This window comes from Equus quagga, chromosome 14 (assembly GCF_021613505.1).
Source record: "Equus quagga isolate Etosha38 chromosome 14, UCLA_HA_Equagga_1.0, whole genome shotgun sequence".
NCBI lineage: Eukaryota > Metazoa > Chordata > Mammalia > Perissodactyla > Equidae > Equus > Equus quagga.
In genome coordinates, this window is record NC_060280.1 from 52,920,402 (window position 1) to 52,946,129 (window position 25,728).

Here is a 25,728-nt window from a genome sequence, read left to right on the forward strand (position 1 = left end):
TGTTTCAGATAGCCTCAAAATAGCTTCGTTAGCTTGAGAGAGAGGGGCATGTGTACGAGGAAGCAAAGAAATAAATTATTCTTGAGAATTATATATAGGAAAGAATTAGAATGTGGAATTTAGAATATGGAACTAAAAGCAAATACCTCAGAAAGCCTACTAAGTTTTTAAAGGAATTGTATTGTTAAGGAAACCATGTGCTTAGACTAAAAAAAAAGACTTTGAGTCTTAAAACAACCATCAAGCTCCCAGAGTTTCCTCCAGGAGGAACTCCAGATAACTTACTTTTTTTAGTTTATAGGTTGCTGGACCATGAGGAACATATTTGAACCTCATAGAAGGGTGTGTGCATCACATGGAGATCTTAGATTCCTTTCCTTTCTCTAATAAAAGACTCCCCAAAATGTATATTCATTGACTTCATAGCCCCATTTCTGACAAGAACACTACACATGTGATAGGAATCACTTTCATTAGTTTCAGTGAATATGTTTCTTAAAGGTGTAAAATTTCAAATTTCATATTAGATATCTTTAGGGATTAAAGGTGCCAAGCAATGCTTGAAAACTGGGAATTGTAACTTGGCTTCTTTTTCTGTAAATTTATCCTGAGCTATCCTGCTGAGTACATTGATACTGCCAAGTTTTTGATGTTCTATTCTCATAGCAACAGGCTGTGATGTCAGAGGGTTATTTTATCACACAATTTATCCAAAAAAAGACGCTGGGCTGTGAAGCAGAAAGCTCTAATTTAACTGCATGTTATTCAACAATCCTTTTACGTAAATAAAAACGGAAATAGAACTAGAAAATAAAAGATTCAAAGTAATAGCTTATGTGAACATTTTTATTAATAGTTGTCATAGTATAAAAAAGCTTTCCCTTCTGCATTTTATATCAGTGGTTATGTATTTTTTAAACAATATTAAAGGGAACATTAGGGGAACAAAATTTGCTACCCCACAATGTGTCTCTTTGGGATGAGGGTTATTTTAAAGTGATTATTTTTAAGAAATGTAAAGACTCAGGAAGTTCTGCTTTTTACCTCCCTCTTAACTGGCTAAAGAATTTAGAAAAAGGGGCTGTTCCAGGAGAAGAGCTATGATCAAAGAATATGAGCTAGGTTTGGTAGAGTGGGAAAAACTTCACAAGGCCTGTATGATCAAAGTCCTCTGTATCTCATTGTCTCTGCATAGCATGGCAAATAATTGTTTACCAAACCATTGCTTTTCCCAATGTCCTACAAATTGTCTTCCTCCCCTTTGAACTCCAAATCCCTAACCCCTTCTCCTTAGCCTCCATTGCCTGAATTTCTGGGAACCTCATATCTTTGGGGTTCCCATACATATGTAATTAAGTTTGATTTTCTCTTGTTAATCTGTCTCATGTCAATTTAATTCTTAGACCAGCCAGAAGAACTTGGAAGGGTAGAGGAGAAATTTTTCCTCTCCAACAGCATTCAGTTACAAGGCTAAGCAAGACTGTTTCCTGTGAATAAAAGGTAAGCTAGATCACGCACACTGTAAAGAAAGCAGCATCAAAGCATCTAAAAGAATAATCAGCATCATTATAGAAGAAAAGAATTACTTATTAATATGTTTTGAAATTTTTTAAACCAAGAACTTAAAAACAGTAGTTTCACTAGCATACTTCATGACACTGAAAGGCAAAATTAAAAGTATTATCTCAATTTATCAGACAAATGATTATCACATAATTTGGTATAGGTGCAACAGACTTCATTAAGACAGCATTCTATAGAGCAGTTTTACAAACTCCCATGCCCACAGGGCCTGGTAGGTTATATAAACTAGTGAAATGGCCTGGGTGTGAGACAGTGGGGTGGGAGAGTGCATGCTCTATATGCAGTTGGCTGGGCTAGATTAGACCAGAGCAACAAAGAAGCCAGTAGCTCATCGTATAAGACAACAAAATTTGTTTGCTGGCTCACAGGACACGTTGGTCAAGAATCAGCTGGAGACTCTGTTCTTTGTCATTAGAACAACCACTATCTAGGACGTTATTGGTTACTATGGCAGAGCAAAAAGAAAGAGTATAGCTTATTTTGCTTAGTCTGAGCAGTATTTTTTTCTTAGTTTGAAAGACATTTGAAGTTATGGTAGTCATTAGGACTGTTCCCAAATATTCTATAGCTCTCTTTCCTTTTGTCCACAAGGTCCAGTTACACTTACCTGCTCATTTGCAGTTAGATGTGACCGTGACTTGCTTGGCCAAAAAAATATCAATGGAACTTATGTGCAGAGACTTTAAGAGCCAATAAATGCTTTGCCATATGGTTTCTTTTCCCTCAATAAGAATAAGATATATTGTTAATTAAAAAAATTGTGAGTATTCAAGAGAACTCTTACATAAGGTAATTATAAACTAAAACTTAAGAAGTAGAAATAATTTTTTACCAGGAAGTATAAAACATCTCAAAACAATACTTAAAAAAAAATTTCTCCCAAGACTGGTGTTCCTTTTATTTTAAAAGACAACAGCTTTAGGGTACTGTCTTTGCCATGCCTCTTACAATCCTTGCCATTAATATTATATTTAAAATGAACTTTGAGATCTAATTTTTAATACATAATGAAGCACCAGCATTCAAATGAATAGTATTTAACATCTGATAGAAGATTCAAAATATTTAAATTATTTAATCATAGTATATTTTCTCATAATGAAACACAAAAGTACTATCTGCAAGTAACTCCACACTTTGATTTTGTTCTCCTCTGATGTCTGTTTCTGGTTGTTTTTGTCAGTGGGGATTGGGGAAGATCATCCCCACATTATCACATTTCTGGCCTATTCCTCCACGTCCTCAACCATGCCCAGGACTAGGTGGGGAGGGAGGTGGGCAGAAATGCGGATGAAAGAATTATCTTCCTCTATATGTTATAAACCAATAAACACTAACTCCCATGCTTACAAATCTACTTCCATTCTCCTCATATATTTTCAGTGCAATTGACTGCAGGAAGAATTGGCTCCCTATTAGTAAAGGTAACCAGAATAGTGACTATTCACTGACTTAGGAACAGAGTCCGAAGAAATAGAATTCCTTTTATTCTATAGAGACACGTGAAAATGTATAGAGGTAAATATATTTAAGTATTTGAGTTGAACATTAACTGTCATATTCAAGTTATAGTTTATTATACTGGTGATTGAAATCTGTAAATATCATGCTCTAGAGTAAGTTTCAGCTTCTGCAAATTTGAAGAAGAGGTTCTGAAATGGCATTCTTTTCATGTGCAGCCCCCCAAGACTGTCCAAGAATAGTAACTCGATGATTATTGCTTTAATATGAAAAATATTATAACAATCCTACAGTATTTTTTCTTTAAATTGAATGAGTATAAAGAATGTATTTAATAAGTGGGGCAATACTTTATAACTAACACTATATCTTTAATATAATTTGCCTAATATTTGTCAAGCATAATGGATAAAACAGGAAAAACCTTTTCCTCTAGTCACTTTCATGTTATAGATGGAGATACCTTAGAGATCGTCTAGAATGGCACTATATTTTGGTGGATAGCTGGCTGTCTACCACTGTGATACAGTGTCTAGATTGGTTTGGAATTGGGTATGAATCCTGGTTCTACAACTTACTGTCTCTGTGGCCCTAGGTAAGTTATTTAACTCAGCTCCTTTCTTCTTTATTGAACCCTCATGAGTACAGGGACCTTGTCTATCCTGTTTTCTACTCTATGCTTAATTCTGGTTGTACAGCAGTGAGCAAGATACACAAAATCCCAACCCTCATGGGGTTTATATGTCAACTGGGGTTCCTGTTTCTTGACATCTGGGTTAACCTTGATTCAAATACTCAAATTTCTTATCTTGTGGAAGTCCAAAGCTTGCCCAAGATTTCTACAAATTCCTTGCAGGATGACATTCTCATGCTCTCATCTGCTTTCTAGACTCATGTTCCTACACGTGTTGCATTCTTATTCACGATATTGCTATGGATGCTAAATACAGCCATTTCACACATTTCCACCAAGACAACTCACCTAGACCAAGCATTTGTGAGTAATGAAGACTTTCTTGAAGACTTTGGGAAGGGTCATAATGCCTATTGCAGAGCAAGAATCTCTGTATCCATATTAGCCATTTTTGCTTTTAAAACACATTTTGACTACTCAGTCACCCTGGGTTCATGTTTGGATTTTTTCCCATCCAGGGGTCAGCATCCATCTCATTGACTCCTCTCCCACCTCTTGGGTTATTTCATGAGAATTTGACTTCATTTCCCTTTATAATTTAGAGCAATTCAGCTGTCTTTAGTTCCCACTCCCAAATCTTAAGATGCTCAGCAGATAAAAAGACACTCTTTCTAATTCTAAAATTATATAGTTTTAGGAGGAAGTTGTGATTATTAAGGGCAAATTAAAAAAATCTGTATATGGTTATGTTCCTTAGGATGATCTAAAATCAGGGCTGAGATGATGACTGACCAGACCAAAAATCCTATGAGGGCAGGCACTATGTCTCTGGGGCCTAGTTCATTACTTGGCACATAGCAGCATGATTTTAGAAGAAAATGATTGAATTCAGAGTCTTTGATGAACACTGGGATAAATGACTAGCAGTTTAGTAGTTTATAGTGATGCCATTGGATAGAAAAGAACGAAGCCTGATTTCATATCTATATTTCTTCAGTATTTAGTTGTGCTTGTTATAACACAAATTAACAAGATCATTGTATGTTTTGGTTATTTTACAAATACGGCTGTGTGTTCAGGTAATGGCTGTGATGAAAAATTGGTGGTTAAATTTTTCTGAAACTAATAATAGAATAACAAAATAAAAATAATGGTGGGAAATAAACCAAAGCAGAAAGGAGTGGAGGAAGATCGAGGAAGTAAATTAACATTGTATCGAACTCCTATTCTTTATCAGCTCTTCAAAAAACGAATTTTAAATACTGATCTCTTAAAATACTTATTACAACCTAGATAGTATTTCCCCATTTTACAGGTGTGGAACCTGACGCTAACACAGTGGTTTGCTGACGGGGGCAGGAGGAGAGGGAGCACTAGAGCCCAGCTCTCCCAAATCCAGGCCACGCTGCGGCACTTGAAGACTAGCTATATCTCTTCTAATTACGTGTTATAACAAATCAGTATAGAGAATAAAAGGCAGGTTCTGCGACCTGACACAAACTTGCCCGAATTCCTTACAATCGATGACCGCGGCGAGCAGCTAAGGAGCTCCGAGGTGGTCGATCGTCTCCGAGAGCTTTGCGTGCGCGTGCCCGAGATGGTAACGTCGCCTGCGCGCCGGCGACGGCGCCGCCGCAATGCTCCGTCGCCATAGCGACCGGTCCTGGCAACCGCGAAGCGCTGCTGGCAGGCTGGCAGGCTCCGGGTTTGAGCACAGCTCTGCTCTTCCCTGCATTTCCTTCCCGATTGGTTTCTTCTTCGTTCCCAGTTTTCCGCCCTCCCTCCCCTTTTCCCTTCTCCGAAATCATGGCGGGCGGAACTGGGGACGTTCGGAAGATTTTCATCTTCACTACTACCCAGAATTATTTTGGACTGGTGTCGGAACCCTGGGACCAGCCACTGGTCTACAACGGTCCTGAAATCAACAACTTCTTGGATGACGGGAACCAGATGCTCCTTAGGGTACAGCGATCCGACGCCGGAATCTCCTTTTCCAACACGGTATGGTTCCCTGCACCCCTGCCCTGATCTCTCTTAACGTCGCAGGCTCAGCCAGAGAGATGTTGGGTTCTTCTTCAGCCTTCTCGCGGGATCCTCTTCGAGACCCTAAGGCTGTCTCTGCCTTGGCTGCGTTGGCCTCGAGCTTCTGCGTGTAGTTTCCAAGCTTGCGTCCCCCATCTGACCCAAGGAGATGCCCTGTCCACACACCTGAACAGAACAATTATATTCTTTTCTAGTTTTTTTTTTTTAAAGATTACAGATGGATTATATCTAAAAAGAAAACATTTACTTTATTTAATTATTAAATTGTTTTTCCTCCTTTTTAAAGTTCTTTGGGGCAAATTCTAGTGTATCTTTTTTTGGGCTAGCACTGCACTGAGTTTAAAGTTGCTCCGGGAAAAGATTAGTTTGGAATTCAAATCTTTTACTAAATGATATGATACAAAGTTTAAATTCTTTTTTGATGTACAACGTGTAATGTATTGATTTATTTATTGCACTGCTGCCTTCACTGGCCGAATTGCTTAAGAGATGATTGCATTTGCAATCAGGACTTACATATATATAAACCTCAGAGTAAAAAATTGCCTCACACATTAAAGGGACCCCGTAAATGGATGAAAGTTAACAAATCATAGACATTTTAGACCTCTTCCTTTTGTGTTCACCCATATCCCTAGGTGTAATAGAGTATTTGACACACAGCAAGTATTGGGTGCATTTTTATAGGATGGTTGAATCATTCACCCCATTTGCTATGAATCCTTTGTCCTGGATTTAATTCAGTCCCATTCAATAAACATTTTTTTTTTTTTTTGAGGAAGATTAGTCCTGAGCTAACATCTGCCAATCCTCCTCTTTTTGCTGAGGAAGACTGGCCCTGAGCTAACATCCATGCCCATCTTCCTCCACTTCATATGTGGGACACCTGCCACAGCATGGCTTGATGAGTGGTGCCGTGTCCACACCTGGGATGCAAACCTGCGAACCCCGGGCCACAGAAGTGGAATGTCCACACTTAACTGCTGTGCCACTGGCTGGCCCCCAATAAACTCTTGCTTTGAACTCAATATATGCAAAACACTTTACTAGGCTTGGTGGGTTTACGATGATAATAAGGATGGAAGATCACAGCTAACATTTATATTTCTCTTTACATTCTGTCAGGCACTGTTCTAAGCACGTTATGTGTATTGGCTCATTTAATGTTCACAATAGTAAAAGATGGGTACTATTTTTATTTCCATTTTATAGCTGAGGAAAGTAATGCACAAAGGTTACATCCTAAGTGTTAACTACTCCACTTCTCTAATAGGTGGGATAATTCAGAATAGGACCCCGTGCTTCTCCCTTCCAGAACCTCACTCTAGAGTGGTCCAGGATGACATATACTCAACAAAGTATAAAATTGGGGCACAATGTTGTAAATGCTACTGAAAGATTCGAGTGTAATGGGAGAACAAGATAAGGAGAGGTTTGGATTTGTGAAAATGTATCTTGGATTAGTTACTGCGAATTGAAGCTATAACTTTTTTAAGTTAATGCTATTACTAGTAGAACCTAACACTGTATTTTGTTTTTAGTCATACACCATGCTGCAGGTTTTTAGTTATATTTGAAAATGTTTTCTTACGTCTTATGTTATTCTGTAGATGTCTGAGAGTCAGCATGATTTAATAAGTTAACACATGTTTATTGAGTACCTTCTATGGATCTGGCACTGTCCTAGGTGCTGGGATACAGCCATGAACACGCTGGAGTTTGGCTTCAGGGAGTAACATTCGAGCGGATAAAGATAGGCTAAATACATGCACACAGATATATAATGTAACATACTTTTGGCTATTGATAAGTGCTGTCACGATGAAAGTAGAGTAACGTTAAAGTAATGATGGGAGTGGGGTGGAGAACTGCAGTAAAATAGTGTAGAAGGTAATAGTTGTCTGGATCAGTGACCTTTAAAGTGAGATTTGAATGATAAATTGTAGGCAGATGTAAGATTTAGAGGAAGAGTGTTCTGAGCAAAAGAAATAAGTACCAAGGCCCTGAGCTGGGTCTCACCTTGGTTTCAAGGGATAGGGAAAAAAATCCAGAGTGATTGCTGAAGTTTAATGGATGACTGGAGCATGTGGAAGATTTGGTGTGGGCTGATCGTTTAGGATCTTGTACACCATTTAGGTTGAAATAGGAAGTCACTGGTAATCTTAAGCAAGAGAGAGATGTGATCTGGTTTATGATTTAGAATAGAGGTTGGCTAAATTTCTGTAATAGGCCAGATAATAAATATTTTAGGCTTTGTAGGCTGTAAGGCTCTCTGTTGCAACTTCAGCTCTGTCATTGTAGTGTGAAAGTAGCCATAGGCAATATGTAAATGCATGAGTATGGAAGAACAACTTTACACCTTGAATTAATAGTTGCCAAATTATAGTTTGTTAAGAGGAAATAATGGTTACCAATGATAGAGAAACTGGGAGGAGAGATGGCTAGGAGTCCTGATTCTCAATTTTCCTTTCCTCGGGGATTGAGGAGCAGCTGTAGCCACTGATCCTTTGCTTCAACTCTGACTCTGCTAGGACAAAACTCTGTCCTGACTGATGCCCTAGGGAGCTTCGGCCAATGGCTATAGCTGCTGTTTTCAAAGTATGGTAATAAAATGCATATTTTCTTTATCAGATAGGTGGGAGGAGGAAAGTATGAGTATGTACCATTTAATTACTAAAGAGTGAATTTTTCAAGTCTACATATCTTCAGCTTGTTATTCTCACTTGCTTGTAATTGGAATAAAATGATCATAATAGCAATAGAATTCTAATGTGCGGAAATGAAAGTTTGAGAAATGCAGCAACACCCCAAGTAAATGCCAGTTCCTTCCTAGTGGCTAAAAAATTTACAGTGATTAGGACAAAAGAAAAATAGCATGAAAGCTCACTCATCTATAAGGTGTTTTTCATGTGCAGTAGTAAATTTATTTGAAGTTTTTTTTAATGCATAGACTTCTTCTCCTGGAAAAAGAAATGATAACAACTGTGAAAGTGTGTATATAATGCAAAAACTTGCTTTGGGCACCATGCTTTTCGGCTAATGAACTAATTCCTAGGAGCTGACCTATTCTGAACATGGTTGCTTTAGTGAATTCCAATTTAGCTCGTCCAGTTCCAGTTTTATCTAGTTATATGACAGTTTAATAAAGTTTGATGCTGAAATATTGTAAGGAAAAATTTATGGTTCAGGTAAAGATGATTTTAGGAGATAGACAACGTAAGTTCGTTTTGGTATTTCTGAGCTTACATTCAACTTAAAAAGAGTACTTTAAAATGCTAGTTTCGGGTAATTAACATCCTTGTTATAGACATTCTGGAGTAGAGTGGAGAAGTATAGTACTTATTAGTGTGTACTACCTGGGGCACACAGCTTTGATCTGTGATATTACTGAATCTGGCTGGAGTGGAGTAGTTAGCCGTGTATGTCAACAATATTTGTATAGTGCTTTCTGTTTGTAACTCACTTACCGAAGTAGCTTTATAATACAATCATGTATAAGTGGAGATACATTTTAAAACTGAATTATTCTTAGATTGGCTGTAATATACTATAATTATTTTTAAAGTAATTATTTTTCCAAGGGATAAAATTATAGAGATACAACATTTTAGGGAAACGTTTCTTTCAAATATTAACTTTTATGAAGATAACATTAAAAATTATTTGTTTATTACTTTAGATTGATTTTGCTGACACAAAAGATAAAGTGCTGGTGTTTTTCAAGCTACGACCTGAAGTAATTACTGATCAGAATCTACATAATAACATTCTTGTTTCATCTATGTTAGAATCACCTATAAATTCCCTTTACCAAGCAGTACGGCAAATATTTGCACCAATGTTGTTAAAGGTGAGTAAATTAAAGTAGCTGTATGGTCATTGTGTTTTTTAAATCTAGGTATTTTGATAAATGTTTACATAAACACAAACATAAATATTTATTATTTACTGTTAGTATCATTAGTATTTTAGTTTTTAATTAAAATATAATTTCTTTTTAATTTTTTTAAATTTTAAAGTAAGCTTTGTTGACAAATAGGGGAATTGGAGAAAGATATAAAATGCAATTCACATAAGCTCTTACACTGCAAGTGATCTTTATAAGTTTTTACTGTCGAAAGGACTTTTTTTTCTCCCTTATGAGATAGAAATAGTGTCAGGCTTTGAGTGGAACAGGTTTATTTGGACTTAGGTCTTATGACGGTGTTTTAGGAAGCCAGTTTGATTGGCAAGCTTTTGATTAATGTTTGCTCTTGTCTGTTTTTATTTAGGATCAGGAATGGAGCAGAAACTTTGATCCCAAACTTCAAAATCTTTTGAGTGAACTAGAAGCTGGGTTGGGTATAGTTCTACGAAGATCAGACACTAACTTAGCAAAACTGAAGTTTAAGGAAGATGACACACGAGGTATAGAACCATAGCTTATTCAAAGAAAGTCAAAATGATTGTCTTATTATTACATTAGTAAATTAGTGTATTTCTTCGCAGATTTCTTTCCACATTTTAAGTCTTGTCTGAGCCTGGGCTTCTTTTAAATGAACAGATTTACGTGGCTTTGGAGAAGAGCGAAATGTAATCTTTAACAATGTGCAATTCATGGAACTAGAATCTGTAGTTCATTCTCGTTATTTGTAGTAATTGTGTTCTATAAAGTCATCGTGAACACTGAATTAGCACGTACTGAACCATTGCTCCTAGGGGAAATACAGAGTTAGGTTCCTGTGAGCCTCTGGTCATCACATTTTCATTAACTGCTCAACACATAACCTTGTTTTATGTGTGTTTATGTTTAAAAACACTTTAATATATCTTGATTAATTAACATTGACCTCATGGCCAGCAGCACTGTAACTCATGCCTGAATGAAGCTTATCTAACACAAGTATTTTCTCTCTAAGGCACGTCATGATGTTCTTGTGCTTAGGAACACTGACAGCGCTTCAGTACTGTGCTTGGGGGCCATTTTAAACAGTGAAATCACCAACAAAAAGCCCCAAAATGCAAAGAATGTGGCACTAAATAGACTAGTAAAAGGACATTTGTTTACATTGGGAGATAGGAAACAAGAAGGCAGTGTCACTTTGTTCAGCCTCATCTGGAAGTGAGTGTGTAGGTAGACTCAAATTTTTCACTGCACTGCACATGTCTGAGAATGACCATAAAAACACTGAGTATGATTTTAGGTTACAAATAAATGTTAGCAAGTAGGTGAATTTGTAAATCCAGAATCCATGAATAATGAGATTTACCCTAATTGTATACTTTGCAAAGATGATAGGCCATTGACTTTTATTTTTAAAATGTATCTTCTCTGAAGCTAATTATAATTTCATTGTGGCTATAGATAAATTATTTTTCATATGAACAGTTAATATGAAATGCATGACATACACAAGTCATTATTTTAAAATATTGGCCATAGTTTTATATTTTGCTTGAATAGTAAATTAGATGTGTTTGAATGGGATTCAAATGGGATTCTGGGTCTGTGGGCAGACCCAGAAGGAATAGTGCATTTATTTCCAGTATGTGATTAGGCACTTAGAGATTGTCCAGTTCATTGGCAAATTTAAAAGTAAAACTATTTTAATTTGCTTAGATTTTGAAATTAAATTGCCGACATTTATTGATTAAATTATAATCATTTCCACTTGGGATGCTATTCAATAGCATGAATGGTATTGGCATTAGATTTAGTGAAACCTTGTGTTGGAGAAGCAAACTCATAGATATGAAATGCAGACTGACGGTCTAGATATGGGTGGTTTGTAAAGGCATATAGGAATCACACTAGGCAACAAACTGATGTGAAGAATAAATGTGGTGCTGTTCCACAACTAGAAAGACCTGCAACTAAGATATACAACTATGTACCAGGGGAATTTGGGGAGATAAAGCAGAAAAAAAAAAAAGATTGGCAACAGCTGTTAGCTCAGGTGCCAATCATTAAAAAAAAAAAAATTTGGTGCTGTTATTTTTTCTGGTGGATTTAAGAACTTTCTGTTGATAGAAATTATCAAACTTATTTTCTGTGCATCCTGAAGAATATAGGAAATATATCAGTGAGTGACCCAGATAACTTTCTGGCTTTTCATTTTCAAGTAATATTTCCTTTTCACTTTTTCAGGTATTCTTACACCAAATGATGAGTTCCAGTTTTGGATAGAGCAAGCTCATCGTGGAAATAAACAGATCAGTAGAGAAAGAGCCAGTTATTTTAAAGAATTATTTGAAACAATTGCAAGAGTATGTGATTCATACATAGTTATATATCAGGCTTTTGATAAAAGTACTTTAGAATTCAGTTTTCACTGGATTTACCTCTGTTTTAAAATCATGACTTGATAGTTGTGAACAAAATATATCCTTCATATGTAGCAGGGTTTACTTAAGATGTGTGTTTAACATGAGTACAATTTAGATATCCAAACTTTTAAAAAGGTGAAATTCTAATCTCTAGTAAATATTTTTCTGACAAACATAATTATTTTTCTTCAGGTAGATAGGGAAAAACAAAAACCTAATACACTAACAGAGGTTTATCCACATAGAGGTAATATGTTCTTTTGAAAGAATGTTCACTTTATTCAAATTAGCATTTTGAAGTAATCTGAAATATAAAAAGTCTTAGTTTTATATTTATTTGATTGATTATTTCTTGATGTATCTATAGAGAGGTTAAATAAGTGACCATTTAAAGTATGGTTGCAAAAAAGTCTGTTCTTTTCAAAATAAATATATAGTAATTTTCTCTTTGTTCCCAATATTATTTCAATAGTATCATTTTAAGGAAGTGTTTGAAATGGTTTTAAACTTTTTTTGTAACAATGATGAAATGTAGAATAATATACCTTGTACTATGATTGTATTATTGGTTACATTATGCAACACAGTTTATGAGTGAATAAAGATATGTAAACTACAATGGATGGTGTATATATGACATTAAGGCCACCTTTATTGGGTAAATAAAAGAAATAAATCCAAATTTAAAGAAAATTAGGCCAAGGTAGAACTAAATGAGTAGACTTTTTGCAATTCTTATTTTTTCTTTTGGCTTTCATGAAATTTATGTTTATGAAGGAACTTATGGAAGTATTTGCATAAAGAAGTAATATATCATCTGGTAGAAGAAGGAGGAGAAAATATGGCAAATATTAGAGTTGTAGCAGTTGAAAAAATGTGAGAACGTTTTGACTATATTGCTCAAGGTACAATATGATTAGGTTTAAAAATGAATGCATTTTGGTTTTAGGAGTTTTATAACTTGGACGGTCTATCCTTATTGGAAGTGGTTGACTTGGTGGAGACTACTCGGGATGTTGTAGATGATGTGTGGAGACAAACAGAGTACGATCATTATCCTGAGTCACGGATGTTACATCTCTTAGATATCATAGGTACTAGTAAAGAAATAAACTTGTGAAATTTTGGAAGCCTATGTTACTTTGTTTTCTGTTTTTTCCTTTAAGTCCTTATTTAAAATGCTCCTTAATGTAATAGTTGGTGCTTAAAGTAACTCTTAAAGCAGATCATATACGATTATTTAAATAGATACTTGTCTGGAGTTGGTTATTTTAAATCATGAGTGTCCAATTCTTTGACCATTAATACAGCTAAATTTCCATAGATTTTTAGTCCCTATGCATGTATGTGTTTAGACTTTATTTTGTAGTGAACTGAAAAGTTTTTTTACGTATAGTGACTTATTTGTCAATATTAAAAGTGCATGTACTTTATGACCCAGAAAATACCCTGCTTATTATTATCCTTGGGAAATATTAGACAAGTACATGAAAGTATATATATGCAAGATATTTACTGCAGCATTGTTTGTAATGTAAGAGTAGAAACAAATAGCAATTGAGAATTGGTTACATAATGCTACATCTGTACTGTAGGCTCTGCAGCCTTTAAAAAAGTCTATGTGTATATTTCTACACTTGAAAGATGTACATGATATATTGAAAGATGCAAAAATACAAACAAATGTGTGTGTGCATATGTGTTTTTGAAAAATATTTGTTATTGACAGTGCTGGTCTAAGGGTGTGCATGTGGTGTTTCATAAATCCTTAGTTTGCTAATTTGTCTATTATTTTGTCACGGGCATGTATTCTAGAAATTTTCTGTAAAAAAGATATTTCCATTAAAAAGTTTGCTTTATGTTTTATTAGGTGGTTCATTTGGAAGATTTGTTCAGAAAAAGTTGGGAACTTTGAACCTATGGGAAGATCCTTATTATCTTGTGAAAGAAAATCTGAAAGCTGGTATTTCAATTTGTGAACAGTGGGTGACCGTCTGTGATCATCTAACAGGTCAGGTGTGGCAGCGCTATGTTCCTCATCCATGGAAAAATGAAAAATATTTTCCTGAAACACTTGACAAACTTGGCAAACGCCTTGAAGAGGTATCACTTGATTATTTGATCTTTGTCTTTGAGTGTAAAGTAGATCCTTGTTTGTTTGTGAATGTATTTTAAAACTATTAAGTACTATGTATCTGATAGAAATTATTTATACTTTTGGGAGAGAATAAGAGTTAAAGTTCATGTGAGATAATTGATGGCAGTCATCTGGTACAGGGCCAGGTGCCCACTGGGCACTAACTAAGTGCTGTTTTCACCTCCTTTCTTTTTCTTTAGTGTGTAACTGTTCAACTTGTAAGTTGTGAATTTCAATTTTGTTCTTCTTTGTTGTAAAAAAGCTAATCAACCCACTTGTCCATGTATGGAGGCTCTCAGACATTCTCTTCGCTGTTGAAATTGTTTTTAAGTAGGGACAGCTGTTTAGGGAATACTTGGTGGAAATATTCGAATAACTTATGAGTTTCCGTATAGAACTTATATATTTAGCTTGAAGGGACAGGCAAAATGAGAATATGTGAAGATTGTAAAACTGACTTTTTCCCTTTATGCTTTGGGGAATCATAGCTCTTTGGAGATTTGTTTTGTTTTGTTTTTAAACAAATTTTATTTGAAAAATTTTCTCATTATAAAAAATTTCAAACATAGACAAAAGTAAAATAATATAATGAATGCCATTCTATCTGTCACCCAATTTCAGCAGCCACTGACATTATTCAGTTCTTGTTCCATCTTTGTCTCACCTCCCTTCCTTTTTTTGCTGGAGTATTTTTAAAACCCACCTAAGAAATCATGTACTTTCACCTTTAAAACATAACCACAATACCACTATCACACCCAACAAAATGACAATAATTTCTTAATCATTTTAATCTAGCCAATGTTCAATTTTTCTGTCTTAGAAATTTTTTTTGCAGTTAACTTGAATCAGGTTACTTCATAGGCAGTGCTGTATAGTTCTTATATGTTACACCAGGAGGCATATAGTGTCTGGTTTTCCCACATTTAGTGAGTTAAGTTTGATCAGTGGGTTCAGGTATAATTGGCCTGATTCATCTGTTATAATGTTCTCCGTCAACTTTTTCTTTTTTATTTATTTATTTAAAAAAAAATTTTTTTTAAAGATTTTATTTTTCCTTTTTCTCCCCAAAGCCCCCTGGTACATAGTTGTGTATTTTTAGTTGTGGGTCCTTCTAGTTGCGGGATGGGGAACGCTGCCTCAGCATGGCTTGATGAGTGGTGCCATGTCCGCGCCCAGGATCTGAACTGGCGAAACCCTGGGCAGCAGAAGCGGAGCGCGCCAACTTAACCACTTGGCCTGGGGCTGGCCCCCCATCAACTTTTTCTTAATGATTTTCGCAGTCATTAATAATCATGAGGAGTTGCAAAATGGTTATTTTCTAATTATGTTGTTTTATCCTGCATTTATTAGTGATGATGGAAGAAATTTTCCTCATTAATTCTTTAGTTACCCTGAAATACATTTTGTACAGGAAAAGCATTATGGACAATTACTTCTTTCCTTTTATCTATCACTTTTTAGAACAATGAACAATAAGTTATTGTCACAGTAAGTTCCTTAGATGATCAATGAAATGGTTTTTAGTAGTATCATTATGAACCAATGGGTTTTAAATAGAAAATACCACAATTTGTTTTCCAGCTGTTTGTAAATTATACATAATAGAGTTGTTAATGAATCATTTCATTACTAGAAGTGCAATTTAATACAGAATAATGAAAATCAAGTTTTTACTTTATTAAGGAGAGATTCTAAAATTTTACTTAAATGAGCTTTAAACATAGTTTAAAAATATTTAGATTTTATATATTTTCACTAAATTTGAGTACACTGACTGACAGTAGTGGGATGATATAGTTATGTCTTTGAGCATCACTTTAATTATCTCAAGATTACATTTTCACTTTTATTGTTCATTTCAGAGAACCTAGTTTAAAGAAATTCTTGCCCAATATCTTTAAATTTTAGAACTATTTGTGCAGATTTAAATAAATTTATTTTAATATTTTATGTTTTAGGTCTTGGCTGTTAGAACAATTCATGAGAAGCTTCTCTATTTTTTACCTGCCAGTGAAGAGAAAATCATATGTCTGGCTCGAGTATTTGAACCTTTTACTGGCCTGAATCCTGTGCAATATAATCCATATACTGAGGTTGAATATATATGTGTTTATCTATATAATTTCCTGTCTGTATTGTTCTTTTTCAAAGCAGATTTTTAAAATATTAAAGTCTAATGATATTGTTAATTTGTTTAGCCCTTATGGAAAGCTGCAGTGTCTCAATATGAAAAAATTATTGCACCTGCGGAACAAAAAATTGCAGGAAAATTGAAAAATTATATATCAGAAATTCAGGATAGTCCACAGCAGGTAAAATATTGAAATATTTCACTTTTAATATTTCCTTTAAGCTATTTTAGGAGTTATATATGTATTTACCAAATCAATCCACTTGGGATGAACATATACCTATTTTATTTTATTTTAGCTTCTTCAAGCATTTCTGAAATATAAAGAATTGGTGAAGCGTCCAACTATAAGCAAAGAATTGATGTTAGAAAGAGAAACTTTACTGGCAAGACTTGTGGACTCAGTTAAAGGTAAAAGTTTGTCAGAGATTATATTATTTGCTTGAGAAAATATTTTTGTAGGTTACCTTTTTCTTTGTTGCATACCATTTAGGATTAAGACTACATTTTATGACATCTATATGCTGAAGATTAATTTACTATTTCTGTTATACATTACAGACTTTTTGAGTTAACCGGTTATTTTCTTTCTTTGTCTCACTTGATACGTGGTAAGGTTCCTGAGGGTAAGGGACCAACTCTTATTATTTTTCTGTCCACAACTTTTGAAAAGTGCTTGGTACATAGAAGGCATTTAGGAAATCTTTGCTGAATGTATGTAATCATTTATTTGATTTAAATTTTATATTAAATTTAGATGTTCGATTAGATTTTGAGACTCGATGCCGAGGAATTCCTGGTGATGCATCTGGACCACTTGCTGGCAAAAACCTTTCAGAAGTTGTCAATAATATAGTTTGGGTTCGCCAGTTGGAACTGAAGGTATTAGTTTCAATAAAAATTGAAAAATACTAATTGTAAAATGTGCTAAATTAATGTAGAAGATGCTATAGAACTCTAGTAAAAAAATTAGAAAACATTCTGTTTTCCTTGGCGTATCTATCTCATTTTCATGTGAAATGTAGAATTCTGAAAAAGTGTGCAGAGGAGGTTCTAATAACTCTAATGGGTTTTTGAGGTAATTATCAAATCATTTATCCTTCCAATTGCAGTTGTTCCAAGTAAGTGCCTTCTTAAAAAAAATATTCAAGATGAAAGCATCCTTTACACTGCATTAAAAAAAATTCTTTGAAAATATATCATTTTTAATTCTTTGAAATGTATCATTGCAAAATCCTGGTAGTTGCAAAGTCTATCTGAAAGTATGTTTATGTGAGTAAATCATTCTAGGTTGGATGGAAGTTAAGGAAAAAGTGAAAGGTAATTATGGCATTGCCTAAGGTAGTGGCAGCAATTTATAGATTCAAAGGACTATTATTTTAATATTATCAAAATTGATCTGAGAATCTTATGTACTTAATAATTAATATATGGTACAATGTGTTGTACTCAACTCCTATAATAAATGTTAATTGGTTATAATCTGTGATTAAGAGCAAGTGAACATAGAGTATTATAAAGGCTAGTATATTTGAGAATTCTACTTATTCAAGTTTGTATTTTTGATGTTTTGTTTTCTGGACTATTCTGCCTAATTTTGTCAGTTAACTTTCCATCGTCCTACAGTGTTCTTTGTCCATTTGTGGAGGAAAGGCATTTCTCTCCTTTAATTGCCACTCAAATTGACCTAATTATTGTTTGAGCTATTAAGCAGAACATTTAGCAAAGGGCTCAGATTATTGCTTAACATATTTAGGATTACAGTCATGCACCACATAATGATGTTTTGGTCAGCAACAGACTGCATAACCCTGTTGGTCCTATAAGATTAGTACCATATAGGCTAGGTATGTAGTAGGCTATACCTTCTAGGTTTGTGTAAGTACACTCTATGATGTTTGCACGATGACAAAATTGCCTAATGACGCATTTCTCAGAATGTATCCCTGTCTTTAGGTGATGCGTGACTGTATTGCTGAATTCTTGGAGTTTCATCTGAATTTCCTTTATCTTACCCTTTAGATTATGCTTTGTATGGGTTATCCTCTGTGTTTTGCTATTCTGAGGTTGTATAATTCAGAAGCAAAGTAGGGATTGATATTCTTGTATTCACTGACAGTTCTTTTATTTTACTGTTTATAGATGAATGGGAAAATAATTTCTGAGTCACAGACCAGAGAAGGGGGCTCATTTTATGCTAAATTTGTTAGAATTTAAATAATAAATATTCTTATAATTTGGCTTTTTAAGGTGGATGATACTATCAAAATTGCAGAGGCTCTTTTATCTGACTTGTCAGGATTTCGATCTTTCTATCGAAGTGCTGAAGATCTCTTAGACCAGTTTAAAATATATGAACAAGAACAATTTGATGATTGGTCCAGGGATATTCAATCTGGTTTATCTGATTCCAGATCTGGCTTGAGGTATGTATAAATATCCTAAACAGTGAAATCTACACACGAGTCTTTTTTCTTATGCTATTAATCCAAATGGCAAGTGGAATTAGTCATTTCTGCTTTCTCCTTTCTTCAAACTTGCTGCTGTTCTTTTAATTTTTTGTTGTGTTGTTAGTTTTTGATTATCAACTTTTAAGTCATTAAGGTTGGAATCTTTGATGATATAGTTATTTGACTGCCTTTCCCTTGCTTCTCATGTCTATGCCCGAGAACTGCAGATTCTCATTTTGGAATTAGGCTTTTCTTCTCCCATGGTTTTTTGTTATTAGTAATCATATATATTTTTCTGCGTTTTTATGGTTATATTATGTACAAGTACTCATGCACATACACACACACACGTTGTAAACTGTAAAATTTCATTAATTTTAAGCTCCTTGAGATGGAGAGTATTTCTTCATGGTGCCCAACATAATAAGGGTTTGGTAGATATTTATTGAACTGTATCGAACATAATTCAATTGGTTAACGTACTTATTCTAATGGGTATTTAAAGTAGGTAGTCTAAAAAAACCGTTATTCTTCGTTCAGATAAACTTTTAGCAGCATGTTATTGTTTATATTTTTAGAAACTTGTCACTTTTTAATTTTTAGAAACTTGTTACTTTTTAAAAGTAACTTTCCCCATATTATGAAATTCTGTTTATTTTCCCTATACTGCTACGAAGGATAATTAAGCCCAAAGTGGTAGCTTCTTAAACTGAATGAATATTTTTTTGCTTTTTATCTTTCATTTTGGCTGTGGAGGAAGAATAGAAGAACCAAAAGTTGCTGGGGCATAATGATTATAACTTTATGCATTTAACTCTTTCCCTTTCTACCTTGAACCTAAAATGTGAGAGCTGCTCCAAAAGAAAAACAACAGGTTCTTTAGTCAACTAACTTTGGAAACTTTGCACACTTTTATCACTGTAGCTCCGGTCACTGTATTTGACAGTGTACCGAAGGGCTGAGACCTCCTGTAAAGAAACCTGTATAACTTTGTTCAGCCCAGTGTTTCCCATTTGACAATGAAACCCCCTGACTTCCCCTTTTTCTTGGGGGGGAGGGGGTGGGCTAAAACCCATTGTGTCCTGTAGAATCAGTGTGTTTTGGAACATATTTCAGATAAGCTGGAATGTAGAAACTAATTTTGAAGATGTTTTGAATAAACGGAACAAGGATCACCATTATAATTTTCTGACAGACTTCATGCTCATAGCGGAAAATTTTGTGCTAAATCATTATTTTAAGCCATTTTAAAGTGTCTGCTTTTTATTATACTTTATTTTGTGTTATTAAGTAGACTGAATAGATTTGTTCTTTGCTTTTCAGTAGCTTGGTTTCTAAGATCTGCAGTTTCTCTTAATTGTGAAAGTGATTTGAAAGAATGAGCATTATATAAACCTGATTCTGAAAGACAGGTCATGAAAAATATAATACTGTTATGCTTAATTCATCTCAGCATTTTCACAATCCATGCTGACTTGAGTGCCCCAATGTAAAATTTGCTGTTGTAGCCTTTACAAGAAACACAAAGAAAGGATAGTCTTCGTGAAACAAAGAGTAGAGGAATTAAACATTTGGTTATCTCTTCTCCTACCATTTTTATGTTCTTTATCATTGAGACTTTAATAAAAGTATTAAAGAACCATGTAGGCTGACTAAAAAAAAAACTCTAAGATACCTTTTAGCAAATGAATCAGAACCTTTTCTCTTTACGGTTGATATGATGTCAATTTTGAATCTTAGCTGAAGGTGAAGAGATTGATTTTTCTGACTTCAAAAACTGCTTGGTTGAAATATTAATGTGATGGTATACTTTGGATATTGCAGTTTGTTATCAAGATCTGAATTGTGAGATACTATGAAAAAATGATAACTTGAAAACTATAGTTAAAAAGTGTTTTTGCTTTAATTTTATATTTGCAGAAAAATTGTAAAAATGATTGTGTTTTTCATCAGTCAAAAGAGTGAGAACATGAAACTTAAAAGCCATTCATTTTGTTTTGTAGTATTGAGGCTAATGGTCGAATTATGGAATTGGATCCTAATGATGGATCATTAAAAGTGCATTATTCAGATCGGTTGGTGATTCTTCTGAGGGAAGTTCGTCAGCTTTCTGCCCTTGGCTTTGTTATTCCTGCCAAAATACAGCAAGTTGCAAACATTGCACAGAAATTCTGCAAGCAAGCAATTATTCTTAAACAAGTATGAAATTATATTATATGTTTGAAAACCTGGCTATTCTGTGTTTATTACATTAGAATATTTTTAAAGCTTTGTTTTCTACTTTTGATTTTTTTCGTCTTAATAGACTAGCACCATCAAGTCCTGTGAAATTATGGTTTGCTAAATGAGTACATTACAAAATTTGCTTTGTAAACTATATAGAAATTTATTAATTTGAGGGATTATTGTAATAACTTTTTTATTCTAGTGGCATTTGGAAAAGTAGAATATTATTCTTTCTCTTTTTTTTGTCTTTCTTTTATGTTGCTTGTATGGTCTTAAAGGACCTTCTAATTAAAGGGTCGTCTCCTACCTTCAAGGGACATATTCTTAGAGAATTACCAGGCTGATGGACTGGTCTCTGTTTTTGGCCATTTCCTTGGTCTACGTGTTCAGCACATTGTCATCATATCGTTTACGTTTAAAACCAACTATTATCACCACATTGTCTACCTCTTTAGCACAGTATACAAGGTCCTCTTAATCACTCCCTAACTAACCTTACTGTTTGTGGCCTTCGCTGCCTACGTTCTTCCCCTCATGTTGCACCCTATGCTTCAGTAGTATGAAACTTGGCTCTTCTCTGAGTATGTCTCCATGCACTGATATCTGTTCCCTCAGATTGGAAAACTCAAAGTCATCCTTTAATTCCCAACTCAGAAGTCACTTTCTTTGTTGTATCTTCCTTTAGTTGATTGTTCTTTATTCTGTGTGTAGTGTGCAAATCACTCTGGATTTCTTTCAGTTTTCTCTCACTTGATTATTAAATCTTAGAGGGCAGGAACAGTATCTTGTGTATTTGTTCTTTCATTTATTCTTTTTGTTCAGCAAAGATTCATCGAGCACTTGTACTACCAGGCATAGTGTGGTGAGAATATAAAAATAAATATATTACTATCACTCTGGCAAAGGGTTTCTCAGCCTCAGCACTTTTGACATTTTGGACCAATTTTTTTATGTAGGATATTTAGCAGCATCCCTCGCCAGTAGCACCTACCTAGCCCTGACAATCGAAAATATCTCCAGACATTGCCAAATGTTCCCTTGGGTGCAAATCAGCCATGGTTGAGAACCACTGGTCTAGTGGGAGAGAGTAAGCTAAACATTGAGTTCTCATTAAATATCAGCCCTTCTGGTAGATGCCTTATTTATGTTATTTCAGTTAATCCCCCATTTTTCACTGATCTAATTGGGGATCAGATTTGTAACAGAGTTTTCCCAGTGCCACACAGCTAGTAAGTTATGAAGCTGAGATTTGATATCAAATCTCTCTGATTCCAAGGCCATATTTATTCCATTATAGTTCATATATTGATGACAGATATGTGAACAAGTAGGTACAATACTTAATATATTATGAGTATACTATGTTATCGAAGTTCAAAAGCCCTGTGAAAGCATAGAGGTGGGAATTTTCAGCTATTTTCCTAGGTAGGAGTAGAGTTAGTGTCGGATAACTCTTTACAGAGGCATGATGTTTGATGTGAGTCAGGAACAATCTACATGTGTTCTCTCAAGAGCACAAGGAGGTAGGTGGATGATCATTTCAGAGAGAGGGACTACATTTTCAAAAGCAGAAAGGCTTGCTCAATTTTGTATCCAAAGTATTTAGTCTAGCACAATTGGAGCTCAAAGGATGAATGAATGGTCACATAGTATTTGTATTTACCCCTAGAAGAGCAATTAAGAAAAACCGTGTATATATACCTTTACTTATGAGCAGATATTTAGCTAGAGCAGGGAGTATGAAGTAGAATATTGGATGGATAGCAGTATGGCCAAATTGCTATAATGATATGTATTTTTTTGCTTTTAGTTTTCCTGATTGGGGTTTTTCTGGGAATGCTGTTGTGGTACAGAATGAGTGGAGTGGGTATCCTCCACCAAATAAAGTATATTTTTATGCATACTAGTGGAAAGAAGATGACTATGAAATTAAGAAATGTTTTTCAAGCACCTACTCTGTGCCAAGAATTTTGTGAGGTGCTGGGGATCCAAAAGTTAAAAGACAGTCTCCTTAAACTCCTTAGGCTCACTCCATAGTATCCACTTGATCTTCCCTGAACCTCTTGTTTTTCCCCAACAGACAATGTTGACAATGTTGACAATGTCTTCCTTTGTCCACCACTGTAGCTTGTAGGTGTCTCTATCTTTTGATTAATTATTAATTCAGCAAACATTTATTGAGTGCCTGCTATTTGCTAGACACTATTCTTAGAGCTATCATTCTGATATGGGAGCTAGACAGCAAACACATAGATAGATAATATAATGTTAGGTAGTGATAAGTACTTTGAGGAAGCATATAATGTAGTAAAAAGATTGTGTCAAAGACTGCTATTTTATTCAGAGTGGTCAGGGTAAGGGTTGATGAAAATGTGATATTTGAGAAGAGATATGACAAAGTGAGTAAGAGAACCCTGCAAATATCTGGAGGAAGACTATTGCAGGCAGAGGAAATGAATGACACACAAAGTTCCTGCGGGAAGACTCACTTAGTAGGTTAGAGTAACAGCAAGGAGGCCTGTTTGGCTACAAGGCAATGAGGGAGGGGTTTGTGGGGCCTAAAGCCTGGTTTATGTAAATGTTTATGCAGGGGTAAAGGCAGGGGTTTTAGATTTGGATTTCATTCTTAAGTGTATTGGGAAATCATTGGAAGGTTTTTAGGTTAGAGTTTTGGGATTTTGGATTTTATTCTCAAATGTGTTGGAAAGTCATAGGAAGGTTTTGAGTAGGCTAAAGGTATGACATGACGTATGTTTAAAGAAGGACCACTCTGGCTGCTCTGAATACTGTGAATAGACAATAGGAGGCCATGATTGGAAACAGACTAGTTAGGAGATGGTGCACTGGTCTTGCCAAGAGATCAGGGTGCTTGGGTTGGGGTGGGATTGATGGAGGTGTTTGAAGTAGTTGATTCAGTATATATTGTGAAAATTTAGTCAATAGACTTCACTGATGTAAGATGTGAGAGAAGAATTAAGAATACCTCAAATATTTTTTCTGTCTTCGAAATGGATAAATCATTGTGTTTATACAATCATGCATCACTTAATGAAGGGACTACCTTCTGAGAAATGCATCGTTAGGCAATTTCATTGTTATGCGAACATCATAGAGTGTACTTACACAAACCTAGATGGTATAGCTTACTACACACCTAGGCTATCTGGTACTAATCTTATAGGGACCACTGTGGTATATGTGGTCCTTCGGGACCAAAATATTGTTATGCGGGGCATGACTACTGAAAAAGGAAGGAGCAGGTTTGGAGGGTCACAAGAATAAAGAGTTCAGTTTTTTTGCACTTAACATGCTCTACTGGTTTCCTCTATGTTCCCTATGGGACTGTAAACTTTTTGATTCCAGGGAGTAGATTTTATAATCTTTGTTTAATTGGCTCCCAGGACATGAGTTGGCAAATTATAGGAACTTTTTGTTGACTGTATAAATTAATACATGCATAAATACTATATTGGAGATGAAAAAAGTATCTTTTGTTAAGTCTTAAAATTGAGAAGAGTTAATATTTGCATTCAAACAATTAAAAATGAAAATGAAAAATTGGGGGCTGGCCCGGTGGCACAGTGATTCAGTGCGCACTTTCTGCTTCTCGGCAGCCTGGGGTTCACCGGTTCAGATCCCGGGTGCGGACATGGCACTGCTTGGCACACCATGCTGTGGTAGGTTTCCCACGTATAAAGTAGAGGAAGATGGGCACGGATTTTTAGCTCAGTGCCAGGCTTCCTCAGCAAAAAGAGGAGGATTGGCAGTAGTTAGCTCAGGGCTAATCTTCCTCAAAAAAAAAGAAAATGAAAAATTGTGTGATATTTCTTATTGGTTATTGCTAATTGGACTTTTACTTCGTAGGTGGCACATTTTTACAATTCTATCGATCAACAAATGATTCAAAGTCAGAGACCAATGATGTTACAATCTGCTTTAGCATTTGAACAGATAATTAAGGTAAATGGACTTTTTCTGTTACTGTAATTAGATTTTAATGTAAAGTGTTTCTCATTTCTTAGTTCTTTTAGTATACTCTTCAGCTTAACATAGCCATTGATCTAAGGCTTTGCTTTGCTCCCCAAAGATTTCCTTTGGTTTTAACAAATAACATTTTTTCCAACTGTAGGTTTAAACAGTTATGTTTCACATATTTTGGTGCTGATTTTGATCAATTGAATTAATATGTATTCTATACAGTTTGTATGCTTTTATATTTACTTATTCAGTCAAGTGTGAGATCCTTGTACACAAGACTCTTTAGTGCTTTTCCATCATCTCCTGATTTTACAATTTAAGATTTATTTCTTCTTTATCTTTGCTTATTTAAATATCTACACATATGAAGTTAGGAAAACTCACAGTAGTTTTTAAACTATGTTACTGTGTGACTGCTAACTGTTTGAAATTTACATTTTCAGTCTTCAGAGGCATGAAATATTTTAAAAAATAAGTAGAAGAGGAAGATACCCTTTTATTAGAAAGTGGATGACCAGTTGTGTCATGGTCCTCGAGACTCACCCAGGTTCTGTGATTTGCTAGGAGTCCTCCCAGGACTCAGGGTGTAGTTGTCCTCACAGCAATGCTTTATCAAAGCTAGAGGTTGCAAAGCAAATCTGCAAAGGGAAAGGTGCACGAGGCGAAGTCCTGGGGAAATCAGGTGCAAGCTTTCAAGAGTCCTCTCCTCTCCCAGTGGAGTCACACGGGGCGTGCTTAATGCGCCTAGCAACAAGTTGTAACACATGTGAAATCT

The 25,728-nt window shown here is 35.0% G+C and overlaps 2 protein-coding genes across 7 annotated transcripts in view; one reads left to right on the plus strand and one right to left on the minus strand.

Annotated features, from left to right (window-relative positions):
• The window catches only part of DCUN1D5 (defective in cullin neddylation 1 domain containing 5), a 39,258-nt gene extending 34,010 nt beyond the window's left edge, over positions 1 to 5,248 (minus strand). The window contains exons 1-2 of the mRNA XM_046637623.1: positions 5,198 to 5,248; positions 2,192 to 2,306 (exon numbers count right to left, since the gene is read on the minus strand). The gene's annotated coding sequence lies outside the window, so the exon portion shown is untranslated. The remainder of the gene's footprint in view (positions 1 to 2,191; positions 2,307 to 5,197) is intronic.
• A 122-nt stretch (positions 5,249 to 5,370) lies between these two features.
• The window catches only part of DYNC2H1 (dynein cytoplasmic 2 heavy chain 1), a 289,228-nt gene continuing 268,870 nt past the window's right edge, over positions 5,371 to 25,728 (plus strand). For 4 of the 6 annotated variants that reach the window (XM_046637538.1, XM_046637542.1, XM_046637543.1 and 1 more), the window contains exons 1-13: positions 5,371 to 5,680; positions 9,402 to 9,572; positions 9,994 to 10,129; positions 11,850 to 11,968; positions 12,978 to 13,122; positions 13,899 to 14,131; positions 16,127 to 16,261; positions 16,367 to 16,480; positions 16,599 to 16,710; positions 17,057 to 17,181; positions 18,550 to 18,725; positions 20,753 to 20,948; positions 24,840 to 24,935. In XM_046637538.1, the coding sequence (XP_046493494.1) occupies positions 5,486 to 5,680; positions 9,402 to 9,572; positions 9,994 to 10,129; positions 11,850 to 11,968; positions 12,978 to 13,122; positions 13,899 to 14,131; positions 16,127 to 16,261; positions 16,367 to 16,480; positions 16,599 to 16,710; positions 17,057 to 17,181; positions 18,550 to 18,725; positions 20,753 to 20,948; positions 24,840 to 24,935 (1,953 nt within the window). In that variant the 5' untranslated portion in view covers positions 5,371 to 5,485. The remainder of the gene's footprint in view (positions 5,681 to 9,401; positions 9,573 to 9,993; positions 10,130 to 11,849; positions 11,969 to 12,977; positions 13,123 to 13,898; positions 14,132 to 16,126; positions 16,262 to 16,366; positions 16,481 to 16,598; positions 16,711 to 17,056; positions 17,182 to 18,549; positions 18,726 to 20,752; positions 20,949 to 24,839; positions 24,936 to 25,728) is intronic. The other 2 variants (XM_046637539.1, XM_046637540.1) reach the window with 2 other exon arrangements.